The 15,295-nt window shown below is 42.5% G+C and overlaps 1 protein-coding gene across 16 annotated transcripts in view; it reads left to right on the top strand.

Annotated features, from left to right (window-relative positions):
• Clip1 (CAP-Gly domain containing linker protein 1) overlaps positions 1 to 15,295 on the top strand; it is a 149,965-nt gene that overhangs the window by 59,168 nt on the left and 75,502 nt on the right. For all 16 annotated transcript variants that reach the window (XM_045132049.1, XM_045132044.1, XM_045132042.1 and 13 more), the window contains exons 4-7: positions 1,834 to 1,958; positions 5,798 to 6,020; positions 12,860 to 13,057; positions 13,630 to 13,733. In XM_045132049.1, the coding sequence (XP_044987984.1) occupies positions 1,834 to 1,958; positions 5,798 to 6,020; positions 12,860 to 13,057; positions 13,630 to 13,733 (650 nt within the window). The remainder of the gene's footprint in view (positions 1 to 1,833; positions 1,959 to 5,797; positions 6,021 to 12,859; positions 13,058 to 13,629; positions 13,734 to 15,295) is intronic.

The following is a 15,295-nucleotide window of genomic DNA, read 5'->3' as shown; positions in this document are numbered from 1 at the left end:
TTTGTGAGGTAGAGTCTCCCACTAGCCCAGGCTGACCTATGTAGTGTCAGACTGGCCTTGAACTCACAGTGGTCCTCCTACTTCTGTCTCCTGAGTGCTGGAATTAGAGGTATGTGCCTCCATGTCCAGCTTTAAAATCTTTTTTTTTTTAATTTTTATTTATTTCCAAAGAGAGAAAGAGAATGAGAATGGATGTGCAGGGCCTCTCGGTACTGCAGATGAACTCCAGATGCCTGTGTCACTTTGTGCATCTGGCTTTATGTGGGAACTGGAGGATCAAACCCAGGCTGTCAGATTTTGCAAGTAAGTTCCTTAACCGCTAAACAATCTCTCCAGCGTGGGTTTTTTGGTTTTTTTTTTTTCAAGGTAGGTTTTCACTCTAGTCCAGGCTGACCTGGAATTCACTATGTAGTCTTAGGGTAGCCTTGAACTCACAACAATCCTCCTACCTCTGCCTCACGAGTGCTGGAATTAAAGATGTATACCACTGTGCCCGGCTCACTTTGTTTCACTTTTGTAGCAAATATCTCCAACCAGGTATTGCTTGTGAGCGATAGTGTGTTTTTATTTTTACTTATTTATTTACTTATGTTTTGAGGCAAGCCCAAGAGACTGGCTTTTCTCTTTTTCATTTTTTTTTAAGGTAGGAGGGTCTTGCTTTAGCTCAGACTGACCTGGAATTCACTTTGTAGTCTCAGACTGGCCTTGAACTCATGGCAATCCTCGTACCTCTGCCTCCTGAGTGCTGGGATACCCCGCTTTGGCCTTTTCTATGCAAGAAGGAGAGTGAGCGAGTGTGCATGGGGGGGGTTGGTGCACCAGGGCCTCCTGCCGCTGTAACCAGATTCGTCGTGTGCACCGCCTGGTGCGCGTGAGTGACCTGTGCGCTTGTGTCACTTGTGCATCTGGCTTATGTGGGATCTGGAGAGGCAAACATGGATGCTTAGGCTTCGCAGGCAAGTGCCTTAACCACTAAGCCATCTCTCCAGCCCCTATTTTTTTTTTTTTTTTTTTGGTTTTTGTGAAGTAGGGTTGTGCTGTAGCTCATGCTGACCTGGTAATTTTCTAAGGAAGAAAATAGTTTGGTGAATAGTCTTAATGACTACATATTGCATAGATTTATTCATCATTCATAATGAACATTATTCAGGTAATATTAGCATCTGTTACAGTCAGGTTTTCATTGTTGGCAGAAGTCACCCAACCAAGAGCAGCTTGTGGGACAAAGGTTTACTTTGGTTTACAGACTTGAGGGGAAGCTCCACGATGGCAGGGGAAATCGATGGCATGAGCAGAAGGTGGACATCACCCCGTGGCCAACATAAAGTGGCCAACAGGAACAGGAGAGTGTGCCAAACATTGGCAAAGGGACACTGGCCATAATACCCATGAGCCCGCCCCCAGCAATACACTGCCTCCAAGAAGCATTAATTCCCAAATCTCCATCAGCTGGGGACCTAGCATTCAGAACCCCAAGTTTATGGGGAATACCTGAATCAAACCACCACAGCATTTGTCTTCACAAGAACTCTTTTTTTAAAAAAAATATTATTTATTTTGAGAGAGGGGGGAAGAGACAGAGGCAGAGAGAGTAAAAGGGTGGCACATAGAAAGAGAGAGAGAAAGGACATGCCAGGGCTTCCAGCCCTTGCAAATGAACTCCAGATTTGTGCATCATCTTTTCACAAGAACTCTTGAAGAACTGAGAAGACAGAGCAAAGAAGCTACTGATGGGATAATGGCATGTATCATATGATCACTCAGTGATATCACAAAGGGGTGGGATAAACTAGTCCATTATGCTCATTTCTTCATTTTTGCCTTCTCTTCTAGGTTGGTGGCACCAAGGCTGGTGTAGTCCGGTTTCTTGGAGAGACTGACTTTGCCAAGGGGGAATGGTGTGGTGTGGAGTTAGATGAGCCTCTCGGGAAAAATGATGGTGCTGTTGCTGGAACAAGGTTGGTTTGGAAATGTATGACATGTATGAGCTGTCACCAAGTATGTGTAATAAAATAGAAAGTTTTTTTTTTTGTTTTTTTTTTTTTCATTTTCCCAGGTAGAGTCTTGCTCTACCCAGGCTGGCCTCAAACTCATAGCAATCCTCCTACTTCTGCCTCCCAAGTGCTGGGGTTAAAGGTGTGGCCAGGGCTGGGAGGATGGGTTGGAGGTTAAGGCGCTTGCCTGCAAAGCCAGAGGACCCAAGTTTGGTTCTCCAGGACCCACGTAAGCCAGATATACAAGGTGGCACGTGCATCTGGAGTTCATTTGCAGCAGTTGGAGGCCTTGGCGTGCCCATTCTCTCTGTCTGTCTGTCTGTCTGTCTGTCTCTCTTAAATAAATAAATACTGAGAAAATAAAAAAAAAAGGTATGTGCCACCATTCTCAGCTTTGAAATGAGTTTTCTAAGGAGGAAAAAAAATTTTTTTTGAGACAGGTTCTCAGCCCAGATTGGCCTAGAACTCAGTATGTAACCAAGACTGACCTTGAACTCCTGATTTTCCTGTTTCCACCTCCCTATTGCTACGTTTACAACGATATACCACCATATATAGCTTCAAATGGTCCAGTGACCGTGGTAACAGGTATGGGAGATGATGCATTGTTATTAGTGTATAATATATATTAATGTATCTCTTGATTATCGATGTATTGTAGTTAGCATTTTACCTATACAACATCTATAATAAATCATATAGACAAAAGGCTACCAAATATAATAATAATGATTCATAGAAATACTCTCATGCAAAGTACAGCATTGATAATGAAGCCATCCTGTTCTCTTATACTCACACTCCCCTGCCCATACTGGGGGATGAAATTCAAGGCTTGCAAAACTATCTTTTCTTTATCATTATTATTATTATTATTATTTTGATTTTTTTGAGGTAGGGTCTCACTGTAGTCCAGGCTAACCTGGAATTCACTATGTGGTCTCAGGGTGGCCTCCAACTCACAGCGATCCTCCTACCTCTGCCTTCCAAGTGTTGGGATTAAAGGCATGTGCCACCACACCTGGCTTATTTTTATAGCTTATTTTAGGGCTGGAGAGATTGCTTAGTGGTTAAGGTACTTGCCAGCAAAGCCAAAGGCTCAGGTTCAATTCCCCAGAACCCATGTAAGCCAGATACACAAGGTGGTGCATGCATCTAGAATTCATTTGTAGTGGTTGAAGGCCTTGGAGCACCCATTCTTTCTCTCTCAAATAAATATTTTTTTTTAATTTTATTTTAAAATTTTTATTTGTTAGGGAGAAGGAGAATATGAACATGCCAGGGCCTTCTGCCTCTGCAAACAAACTCCACATGTGCACCACCTTGTGCATCTGGTTTATGTGGGTCCTGGGGAATTAAACCTGGGTCCTTTGGCTTTGCAGGAAAGTACCTTAACCGCTAAGCCATCTCTCCAGCCCCAATTTTTTTTTTAAAAAAAAAGCTTTTTTATTTTAGAGAGAGAATGGGCATATCAGGGCCTCAGGCACTGCAATCAAACTCCAGACGCTTGAGCCACCTAGTGGGCATGTACAGCCTTGCACTTGCCTCACCTTTGTGTGTCTAGCTTATGTGGAATCTGGAGAGTTGAATGTGGGTTCTTAGGCTTTGCAGGAAAGCCCCATTTTAACTGCTAAACTAGCTCTCCAGCCCTGTTTTTAAAGCTTTTAAACTTATTTATTTATTTTGTTTTTTCAAGGTTGGGTCTCGCTCTAGTCCAGGCTAACCTAGAATTCACTGTGTAGTCTCAGGATGGCCTTGAACTCATGGCAATCCTCCTACCTTTGCCTCACAAGTGCTGAGATTAAAGGCATGTACCACCACACCTGGATTTAAATTATTTTAACTTATTTATTTATTTGAGAAAGAGTGAGGGGTGGGGAGAAAGAGGGAATGGGCACACCAGGTCCTGTAGGCAGTGCAAATGAACTTCAGACACATGTGCCACCTTGTGCATCTGGCGTATATGGGTACTGGGGAATTGAACTTGGGTCCTTAGACCTCACAGATGAGTGCCTTAACCACTAAGCCATCTCTTCCAGTCCTTTAAAAAAATTATTTGTTATTTACTTGCAAGCAAAGAAGAGAGACAGACAGAATGGGCACACCAGGGCCGTTAGCTAGTGAAAAGGAACTCCAGGTGCATGCACCACGTTGTGCCCCTAGCTCTACATGGATACTTGGGAATTGAATTTGGGTCCTTAGTCTCTGAAGGGAAGCACCTTAGCCACTGAGCCTTCTCTTCAGCCCTAAACTTAAAAAAATTTTTTTTATTTACTTGAAAGAGAGACAGACAGATAGAGAATGGGTGCTCCAGGGCCTTTAGCCACTGAAAACTAACTCCAGATGAATGTACCACTTTGTACATCTGGCATTATGTGGGTACTGGGTAATCAAACCTGGATCCTTAGGCTTTCCAAGCAAGTGCCTTAACTGCTGAGCCATCTCCTCAGCCCCCTAAACCTTTTTTAAATGTGATCTGGGACTTGAACTTAGGTACTCAAGTTTGCATGGTAAGTACTTTACCCATTGAATCATCTTCCCTAGACCCCCCCCCCTTTTTTTTTAGGCTTTTAATTTTTTTCTAAAGGTATTCTTTCTTTTCTTTTTTTTTTTTAATTCATTTATTTATTTGTTTATTTGAGAGTGACAGACAGACAAAGAGGCAGATAGAGATAGATACAGAATGGGCGCGCCAGGACCTCCAGCAAACGAACTCCAGACGCGTGTGCCCCCTTGTGCATCTGGCTAACGTGGGTCCTGGGGAGTCAAGCCTTGAACTGGAGTCCTTAGGCTTCATAGGCAAGCACTTAACTGCTAAGCCATCTCTCCAACCCATATCTTTTCTTATTAATTATCAAAACATCATAATTCTAAGACAGGCGTGGTAACACATTCCTTTAATTCCAGAACTTGGGATGCAGAGGAAGGAGGATTGCCATGAGTTCAAGGCCATCCTGAGACTGCGTAGTGAATTCTAGGTCAGCCTGAGCTAGAGTGAGACCCTACCTTGAAAAATGAAAAAAAAAATCATAATTCTAGAGAGCCATGATCTCTAATGTCTGTTTAATAACTGACATTTCTAGTTTATTATAATGGATCTGCCAGTCAGTGGTTTGTATCATTTTTGCATGCTGAGGCGGGGGGGTAATGGGTATGTCAGGGCCTCTTGCCACTGCAAAAGAACTTCAGATGCGTGTGCCACTTTGTGCATCTGGCTCCATGTGGGTACTAGAGGAATAGAACACACTCTGTCTGGCTTGGCGAGGAAGTGGCTTTAACCACTGAGCCATCTCTGTAGCTGGACATGTATTTTGTTTGTTTGTTTTTTTGTTTTTGAAGCAGTCTCTCTATAGCCCAGGCTAACTTGGAATTCACTGTGTAGTCTCAGTCTGGCCTTGAACACACAGTGATTCTTCCACCTCTGGCTCCTGAGATTAAAGGTGTATCCTACCACACCTGGCCGGACATGGTTTTATTAAGTGGGTTTACTATGCTGCTGAACTCCATCTGTATATTTATCATACTGTAGAAATACATATGACCTTTGTGTAGAACCTCAGCAGTAAATGAGCAGTCTCTCTGTGCTTCGTGTTGCTATTAGCTTGCTTCCTAAAATGTCCTTGTGGGTATTGACCAGTACACACACATTTGTATAAATGCTATTTGCTGAGTATAACTGTAGCTTGGGGTAGAATTCCAAACTAGCAAACTGGTCACAGATAATGAGTTGGGAGAACCTTTAGCTATTGTTACTTTTTGTAATTAAGTTGTGTTTGTTACTATTCTTACTGTTCTCTCTAAAGGTATTTTCAGTGTCAACCCAAATATGGTTTATTTGCTCCTGTCCACAAAGTGACCAAGATTGGCTTCCCTTCCACTACACCAGCCAAAGCCAAGGCAGCCGCCGTGAGGCGTGTGATGGCCACCACGCATGCCAGCCTGAAACGTAGTCCATCTGCCTCCTCCCTCAGCTCCATGAGCTCGGTCGCCTCCTCTGTGAGCAGCAAGCCCAGCAGGACAGGACTGGTAAGCCTCTCTTCCTTCCTATTCTGTCCTCTGCACGCTCCTGGTCCTCCGATTCCTAGGCACCCTCCGTGCCTGCAGTGCCCTGCTTTGCTGGTCCTTGTTCTGAGTGTTGGCTGTAGCTTGCTGTGAAGGGCCTTCAAATGAGCTGAAAAATGTAACTCCAGCAAGGACATGATTTTTGAAACAAGAAGGATTATTGGTAGTACTTTTCAGATCCTTAAAGGCTTAAAAATCTGCCAGCTCCTAGGGAATCTGTAGTGACTCTTGCTTTTTCTTTTCTCTGAAATTATTTGGGCTAAGAAATAGCAGGAATCTTAGAAGGATCCTATTCTTAAAGTACATAGGTCCTTTTCTCTTTAATTTCAAAAACCGGTATATTTAGAAAGTATATTCATAGGAATTTAATATTATATTAATACAGTTTAAACCTACAGTTGGATATGGTCCAGAGAATGCAGAAGGGTTCATCTCAAACTTGGAAAATGTTGCTAAGATGTCCCCTGTTATGTTTTGTTTCCTTTTTATCTCCTAGTCCTTTTCTTTGTCCTTCTTTCCCTGCTTAGAGAATTTGAAAATAGAATCAAGAGAGTTAAAACGGCACCTGTTCTGTTTGTAATGTGTTTTAAAAAATATTTTATTTTTCTTTATTCACTTGAAAGAGAGAGAAATAGGCAGAGAGAGAGAGAGAATAGGCACACCAAGGCCTCCAGCCACTGCAAATGAACTCCAGATGCATGCACCACCTTGTGCATCTGGCCTACGTGGGTCCTGGGGAATTGAACCTGGGTTTTGGCTTTGCAGGCAAGCACCCCAACCACCAAACCATCACTCCAGTCCTAACATGGTATCTTATTAAGTTTATTTTGACATTATTCCATGTTCTAAATTTTATTAGAAGTAAAATTAGAAATGAGCAGATGCTGGATACTGTTTGTATCAGAAATAAGAGAACAAGATTCCATAAAAGCTGGTGTGGTAGTAAATGCCTTTAATCCCAGCATTTGGGAGGTAGAGGTAGGAGAATTGTTGTGAGTTCAAGGCCAACTTGGAACTACAGAGTCAGTTCCAGGTCAACCTGGGATAGAGTGAGACTCTACCTCAAAAAAAAAAAAAAAAAGATTCTATTCGCATTGGAATTCAGGATCTCTGCTTTATAATGATGACAAACATCAGGCAAGAGTTCAAAAGCTACGGAGTGGATACCAGAAACAGGGGTTCTAGCCCTTGATCTCATTTTACCTTTTCATGAAAAGAGATGATGGAGAGATGGTGAAGTCTTAAAGTCGAGTTTGTCTGTCTCTGTCAGCCAGCTAGAGTTTCTTCTTCTTCTTTTTTTTTTTTTCCTTCTTCTTTCTTTCTTTTTTTTTTAAGACAGGATCTTACATATACCATGCTGGCCTTCAACTCCCTATGTAACTGAGGATGACCTTGAACTTTGGTTCACCTGCCTCTACCTTTTGAGTGCTGTGCAGTCCTACCCACTCTATTTCATGCTGGGACCTTGGGCTCTGTGCATGCTAGGGAAGCATTTGACCAACTGAATTACATCCCTCAGCCAAGAATTGTAACATGAACTTAGTGGATAAAACACGTGATCACTTGCTGTACAAGAGTGAGGACTGAGGTCTGGATTCCCAGCTCAAGTAGATGCTGGTGGTGGCTATGGCAGCCAACAGTAAGCATGGTGCCCTGTCTTCCTGTGCTCAGTGCTTCCTGGCAGGGCAGAGACACGCTCAAGAGACACAGATGGGAACCCTGGGACAAACTGGCCAGCTAGACTTGCTGAATTGGTGAGTCCTGGATTCAATTAAGAGATCCTGCCTCAGTAACTAAGGTCAGCGATTGAGGAAGACACCTAACATCAACCTCTAATTGACATGTGTCCGCATACATGTGAAAATGCATACACACATGCACACACAACAAACACACACAACAGTAAAGAATTGTACTATGAATTCCTTAGAGTTTATTCTTATGTTTAGGTAACATAAATGCTTCTCAGACAGTTTCAGTTTGCATCTGAATTAAAGACTACATCTGGGGCTGGAGAGATGGCTTAGTGGTTAAACGCTTGCCTGTGAAGCCTAAGGACCCCGGTTCTAGGCTCGATTCCCCAGGACCCACGTTAGCCAAATGCACAAGGAGGCGAACGCATCTGGAATTCGTCTGTAGCGGCTGGAAGCCCTGGCGCGCCCACTTTTGTTTGAACAAAGCCTGATTCTAGAACCTCAGCAAATTTCACTGTGAGCATATACTCTGCTACTCTAGGAACAATCCCATGGAAGTGTCTGCCCTGGATGAAGAATTTTTTCTTGAGTACTTATGATCTTATAAATTATATCCATATCATTGTGAAATATTCAGTTCCCCTTGCTTCTACCAGTCTGGTTTTTTTCTTATTTTCTTATATTATTATTATTACTTTTTTGTTTTTTTTTTTAAGGTAGGTCTCACTCTAGCTCAGGCTGACCTGGAATTCACTCTGTAGTCTCAGGTTGGCCTTGAACTCTCCATGATCCTCCTACCTCTGCCTCCTGAGTGCTGGGATTAAAGGCATGAACCTCCATGCCCAGCTTTTTCTTTTTTTTTTCAGTCTCTTATATTTAGCAGACAAGTACCAATTTCTTTTAGCTTACCTTATTGAGAGAAGAAAAGTGACAAGATAAATGAGTTTCCTTGCTTTGTGAGACTGTTTCTGTATGCTGTGTCTGGTGGGTATAGTTTCTAAGCCAGAAATGGCTATGGAAGGGTATAACAATGACACAGGGATTTAGGGCATCTTTGAAAGGGAAAGAGCCTTTTTTGGTTCTTGGTTGGGTGGTAAGTCAGGAGTTAGGGTGTCGGATGTTCATGAACACACAAAACTTATACTGTCAGTGACCTCCAGGTTCTTGTCTTAAGAAATTCATAGACCTCGGAGGATCAACTTTGGAAAGATTTTATTATGGAGCTTAAGAGAAGAAAAGAAGGCAGAGCTCCTGCTGTAAGGCAAGAGGGGAATCCCAGGAGCTGGGAAAGTTGCCTGGTATCTATGCTTGGGCTCTTTAACAGGTGTTTATTGGCTAGAGCTGAGCTGGTCCAGTCCTAACACCATGTATCCAGGCACTTCTTGGAAGGGGTAATTTTCTCTTTTAGGAAAGAAAGAATAAGGAAAAACCAGACCCCCCTCCCAGTAATGATTCTGGCCTCTAGCAAAGTGGAAAAAGTGGAGGCTATGAGGACTCCTTCGGGAGAAAAGAGGTCAATAAGAGCCAGGTCCCCCCACAAAGGCTCAAGGATGTCTCTCACTTTTACTTTTGGGGCCCTATTTCCTCTTAACTTCATCAACAAGGATATAAAATAATTGAAAATGTGATTTCATTTTATTGATTACATGTGTATTTCTGTCTTAGGAAAACATAAATTGATGACAAATTAAATTTTTTAATTCTTCAGTAACCGTAATGACTTAGGAAACATCCTCCTCTTGGACACTGCATGTCTTGTCAAACCTTGGAATCCTATTTTCCACACCCACCTTCATTTCCTGTGATCCATTAGTGTTGCACAGGACTTGATTTTTGTCTTGTACAGACATGATGCTGTTGGATGGAGTCCAACACTGAAATGGAATTGCCTTGACTTAGTCATTTGCATGGGGGCAACAAGTATCTCTTGTGTTTGTTTTTTGTTTTTCAAGGTAGGGTCTCACTCTAGCCCAGGCTGACCTAGAATTCACTATCTAGTCTCAGGGTGGCCTCAAACTCATGGTGATCCTCCTACCTGTGCCACCACACCCAGTTTCTGTGTTTCTTTTGACATGTTGAACATCATGCAGTACCCATGTGAGTTTCCAGGGGCCCCTGGGGCATCTCTGCACGTGGTTTGGAAACTTCACATCTAATGTTCTCAAGAAGATATGCTGGTAAGAAAAAGTATAATTTAACCAAGCAGTGAAGGTGCAAAGTTAGTCAAACCATAAAAAGAGAGAAAAAGAATGTGTCCCAGTATGTTTAAATGATTCAGGAAATTTCACAGGACTCGAGAGATGGCTTAATGGTTAAGGCACTTGCCTACAAACCTAAAGGACCTCAGTTTGATTCCCTAGGACCTATGTAAGCCAAATGCACAAGGAGGTACATGCTCTTGGAGTTCATTTGCAGTGGCTGTAGGTCCTGGAGTGCCCATTCTTCATCTTTCTGTCTCTCTCTCAAATAAATAAATAAATAAATAAATTTTTTTTGTTTTGTTTTTTCGAGGTAGGGTCTCACTCTAGCCCAGGCTGACCTGGAATTCACTATGTAGTCTCAGGGTGGCCTCAAACTTATGTCAACTCCTATCTTTGCGTCTCGAGTGCTGGGATTAAAGGGATGCACCACCACACCTGGCTAAATATTTTTTAAAAAATTTTTTACAAAATGAAACAGCACAAGGAATTTGGATTGGATTGGATTCCTTTGCTCTCATCATTATCAAATTGCTGAATTACTGACTGAGGAAAGATCCTCACTCAGTCTATATTCTGTGGTGACAGCTTGATGGGCTGATAAAGAGTACAAGAGCAACAAAAGCAGCCTTGTTTGCAGATAACAAAGCAAAGTCTAAGGTGATCTGGAACCAACAATTGCTAAGTCAAGGCCTTGGACAAATGCTTGCCTAAGAAGAGGCCTTTTCCAAACATGCAAAGCCTGCAGAGGCCTGTGGAGAGGAATATGATTCACTTTTCCCAGTTACCTGGTTGGCAGTTAACAGTGGGTTATTTAATCTGGATTTTTCACATGATAGCTTCAAGATGAAGGAATAAATAAATAAATGACAGAATTAGGAATGTACAACAACAGAGATTAACAAATGACAGAACTGAACACAATCTTTCTCAGGGCCCCCTAGCCCCTGTCCCTGACACCTGTTTTCCCTCTCTCCTTTATTTTATTTTAATTAATTTATTTGACAAAGAAAGGGGGAGAGAGAGAGAATGGGTGCGCCAGGGCTACCAGCCACTGCTGACAAACTCCAGACGTGTGTGCCTCCATGTGTATCTGGCTTACGTGGGTCCTGGGGAATCAAACCTGGATCCTTTGGTTTTGCAGACAAATGCCTTAGCCATTAAGCCATCTCTCCAACTCCTTTCTCTCCTTTCTATCTCTCTCTACAAATTTTTCTTCCTTTTATTTCTTTCCTCATTTCCTTTCCCTTCCTTTAGTGTGTGTGTGTGTGTATACAAAGTATACCAACCACACATAGGCCACTGCCTCTTCATTTTTAGTTATTTATTTTAGACTTTTAAAAATATTTTATTTATTTGTTTGAGAGAGAGAGGGGGAAAGGGCATGTCGGGGCCCCTAGCCACTGCAAACAAACTCCAGATTTATGTGCCCCCTTGTACATCTGGCTTATGTGGGCCCTGGAGAACCGCGATCCTTTGTCTTTGCAGGCAAATGCCTTAACTACTAAACCATCTCTCCAGCCCTATTTTTAGATTTTTTTTTTTTTTTTTTTTTGGTTTTTCAAGGTAGGGTCACTCTCTGGTCCAGGCGGACATTTTTATGCAAAAGTGAGGGAGAGAATTGACATGCCAGAGCCTTTAGCCACTGCATTGGAATTCCAGACATGTGTGTCTCTTGTACACATGTGCAACCTTGCGCCTTTGTGTCACTTTGTGTGTCTGGCTTACATGGAACCTGGAGATTTGAACATGAGTCCTTAGACTTCTCAGGTAATTGCCTCAACCACTAAGCCATCTCTCCAGCCCCTTTTCATTTAATTTTTTAAAAATTTTTATTTACTTGAGAGAAATAGGCAGATAGTGAGAATGGGCATGCCAGGGCATCTGCTTGCTGAAAACAAACTTCAGACTCATGTGCCACCTTGTACATCTGGCTTATGATCTGGGGAATAACCTGGGCCCTTTGGCTTTGTAGACAAGTGCCTAACTGCTAAGCCATCTCTCCAGCCCACCTCTTCATTTTTGTGACTCTTGTAATTGGGATTTTAGGTCTTGGAAGCCAAATTCCAGAGTGAGGTCTCTCTCCCATGCCTTTCCTTTTGAAAGAAAAAAAAAAAAAAAGATGGGCATGGTAGCATATGTCTTTAATCCCAGGCAGAGGTAGGAGGATTGCTGTGAGTTCGATGCCACCCTGAGACTACATTGTGAATTCCAGGTCAGACTGGACTACAGTGAAACCCTACCTTGAAAAAAACAACAACAAAAGACAAGTAAAACCCAAGTATTTCAAATCAGTTACAGGAAAGTGTGACTCCTCATTATATGATGGTATTTGGGAACTTAAGCTTTAAAAACTCTCAGCCTCAAGTCTGAAGATCAAAAGATTGGCCAAAATGTCATCACAAGAAGATAATTACAGGAGCTGGAGACATGCTCCATGGTTAAAATGCTTGCTGTGCAAGCCTGACTTCCTGAGTTCAGAGCCACATACCCCATAGAAAAGATTGAAGCTGTGATGGGCTTCTGTAATCCCAGTGCACTGGCAGAGAGATGGGAGGCAGAGATCATCTCCCAGAAGCTCTTAGGCCAGTTAGCCTGGCGAACTTTGTAAGTGAAATTTTATAGATTCCATGAAATTTAGATTCAGTGGATCTTGGAGTAACTATGTTTGGGCCACACATTCACCTTCTGAACATCTGAATTTTAGTGTGAGCTTGTTCATTGATGTGTCCTTTATGAGGCTTACAGACAAAGGCATATAATGTCTTGTTTTCTTGGTGAGAACTTTGCCAACTTGCAAGCGGGAGCCACACTCTTGCTTTGCTGATGAGATGCCGCCATGCATGCATCGCTCCCTCCTTGCCTCCTTGATAGCACCATTGCCCTTCACTTCTCTGAATTTCCTTTGCAGTTGACTGAAACCTCCTCCCGTTACGCCCGCAAGATCTCGGGCACCACTGCCCTCCAGGAGGCACTGAAGGAGAAGCAGCAGCACATTGAACAGCTGCTGGCTGAGCGGGACCTGGAGCGGGCCGAGGTGGCCAAGGCCACCAGCCACGTGGGGGAGATAGAGCAGGAGCTAGCCCTGGCCCGAGATGGGCATGACCAGGTGAAGTCTGGTGCTGATCTTGTGGAGATCATGGTGGTTTCTAAATTGAGTGGTGAGGTTGAAAGGTGTGCCTCGTGTTTGGAGTCAGGGAAGTAGACTTGAGGACAGGAAATGAATATTAATTTCTTTGCTGGGCTCCTTGGAAAAGCTATGACCTGTGTACCAACTTACATCATCACAAAGATGAAATTTTGTTCTTCTTGATTATACTTCAGTGCTTTGATCTTTATGTCCAGGTCTTTGAGCCTGTTTGTGTTAGCTACTCATTTACTAGGACCTTAGCAGTGATCACAGCTCCTGTTTGTAGCTTATTATTGACATGTGTTTCAGTTTTGGAAAAGAAGAGAGTTGTTTTAATGTTGCCCTGAGTTCTTTGTAGTCTGGTTTTTTCATCTCCTAGTTTGTAGGAATGCTCCTAAGAATAACTTCATAAGATAGGAGGTATTTGAATATGACAAGATTTATTGTGATGCCCACCCAACTAGGTCACACTTATCAGTAGCTGTTTGGAGATACTCTGGACCTATTTGGGGGTCAGAAACCACCACTCACTGACATCCTTGTTTCTCTAGCATGTCCTGGAACTGGAGGCGAAAATGGACCAGCTTCGAACAATGGTGGAAGCTGCTGACAGGGAGAAGGTGGAACTTCTCAACCAACTAGAAGAGGAGAAAAGGTGATCCTTGACGGTTCTGAGGTGCTAGTGTGCCCTTTTCCTTTTAAATGATTTCTTAGGAAGAAATTCCCTATCAACAAGAACTTTTTTTGTTGTTGTTTTTGGTTTTTGCTTTTCTGACCTGGAACCCACTATGTAGTCCTAGACTGGCCTCAACCTCACAGCAGTCCTCCTACCTCTGCCTCATGAGTGCTTGGGATTAAAGGTATGGGCCACCATGCCTGGCCAAAAAAAAAAATTGAATTCTTAGCCAGGTGTGGTGGTGCACAACATTAATCCCAGCACTCGGTGGTAGAGGTTAGGTGGATCACTGTGAGTTTGAAGCCACTCCCAAACTATGTAGTGAATTCCAGGTCAGCCTGGTCTAGAGAGCAAGAAATCTCAAAATAAAATAAAATAAAAAAAAAAAGAACTCTTCAAGCTGGGTGTGATGCACATGCCTTTAATTCCAGCTCTCTGGAGGCAGATGTAGGAGGATTGTCATGATTTTGAGGCCACCCTAAGACTACATAGTGAGTTCCAGGTCAGAAAAGCAAAAACCAAAACAACAACTACAGGCTACAGTGAGACCCTACCTCAAAAAAACAAAGAAACAAAAACAAAAAAACAATTCTTCATGTTATGTGGAAAGGTTGTGCTTTGATAGGGCTATTTCTAGAAAATTTGAAATCCTTTAGAGACCTGATATTTTTTTAAATTAATTAAATTTATTTGCAAGCAGAGAGAGAGACTCAGACAGACACAGAAATTGGGTGTGCCAGGGCTTATAGCCACTGTAAATGAACTCCAGATGTACACACCACTTTGTTTATCTAGCTTTATGTGGTTACTGGGGAATCAAACTAGGGTTGTCAGGCTTTGCTGCAAGCAAGTGCCTTACCACTGAGCAGTCTTCCCCGCCCCGAGACCTGATTATTTTAACAGATATTTATTGAGTGTCACTAAATGTTAAATCTCCTCCTGAAGATAGTCTTACTAAATATCTTAGAGGAAATTCCAAGAATTTTACCTACCTTTTACGAAATTGTGTCTGGTGATATAAGGTCCTCGTTCCTTGAAATAATCAGTCTCATTTGAAAAGCAAACTTCTTATATGTGAAACAATTAGAGAATTATTCAGGTCAGTATAAAGTCAAGTACTGAGTGCTGTGAGACAGAGAAGTTTAGGTCTTATACAAGGAGACTTCCTACCTCCACCTCCTCACACTGGAGAGGGATTGAACCTAAGGCTTTACACATGGTCTGGGCATGTACTCTACCACTGAGCTATATCCCCAGTCCTTTCTTTTTGTTTTTCAAGGTAGGGTCTCACTCTGGCCCAGGCTCTTTACTTTTTTATCTTGAGACTTTGTCTCACTAAATTTCCCAGTCTGGTCTTGAACTCACTTTGTAGTAAAACAGGCCTTAAACTTTCAATCTTCTTACCTCAGCCTCCCCAAAATTACAGGTCTATACCATGAGATCCACTTCTTTTCTTCTCCTGTAACTTTCCTCTTCCTATGGTCGTTTATTTCCCTATCCTCTTTTTTCTTTTCTTTTTTTTTTCTTTTAGTTTTTTGAGG

Source organism: Jaculus jaculus, chromosome 13 (genome assembly GCF_020740685.1).
Source record: "Jaculus jaculus isolate mJacJac1 chromosome 13, mJacJac1.mat.Y.cur, whole genome shotgun sequence".
NCBI lineage: Eukaryota > Metazoa > Chordata > Mammalia > Rodentia > Dipodidae > Jaculus > Jaculus jaculus.
Note: the sequence above shows the minus strand (reverse complement) of the source record. Positions and strands in the feature narration are given on the sequence as shown.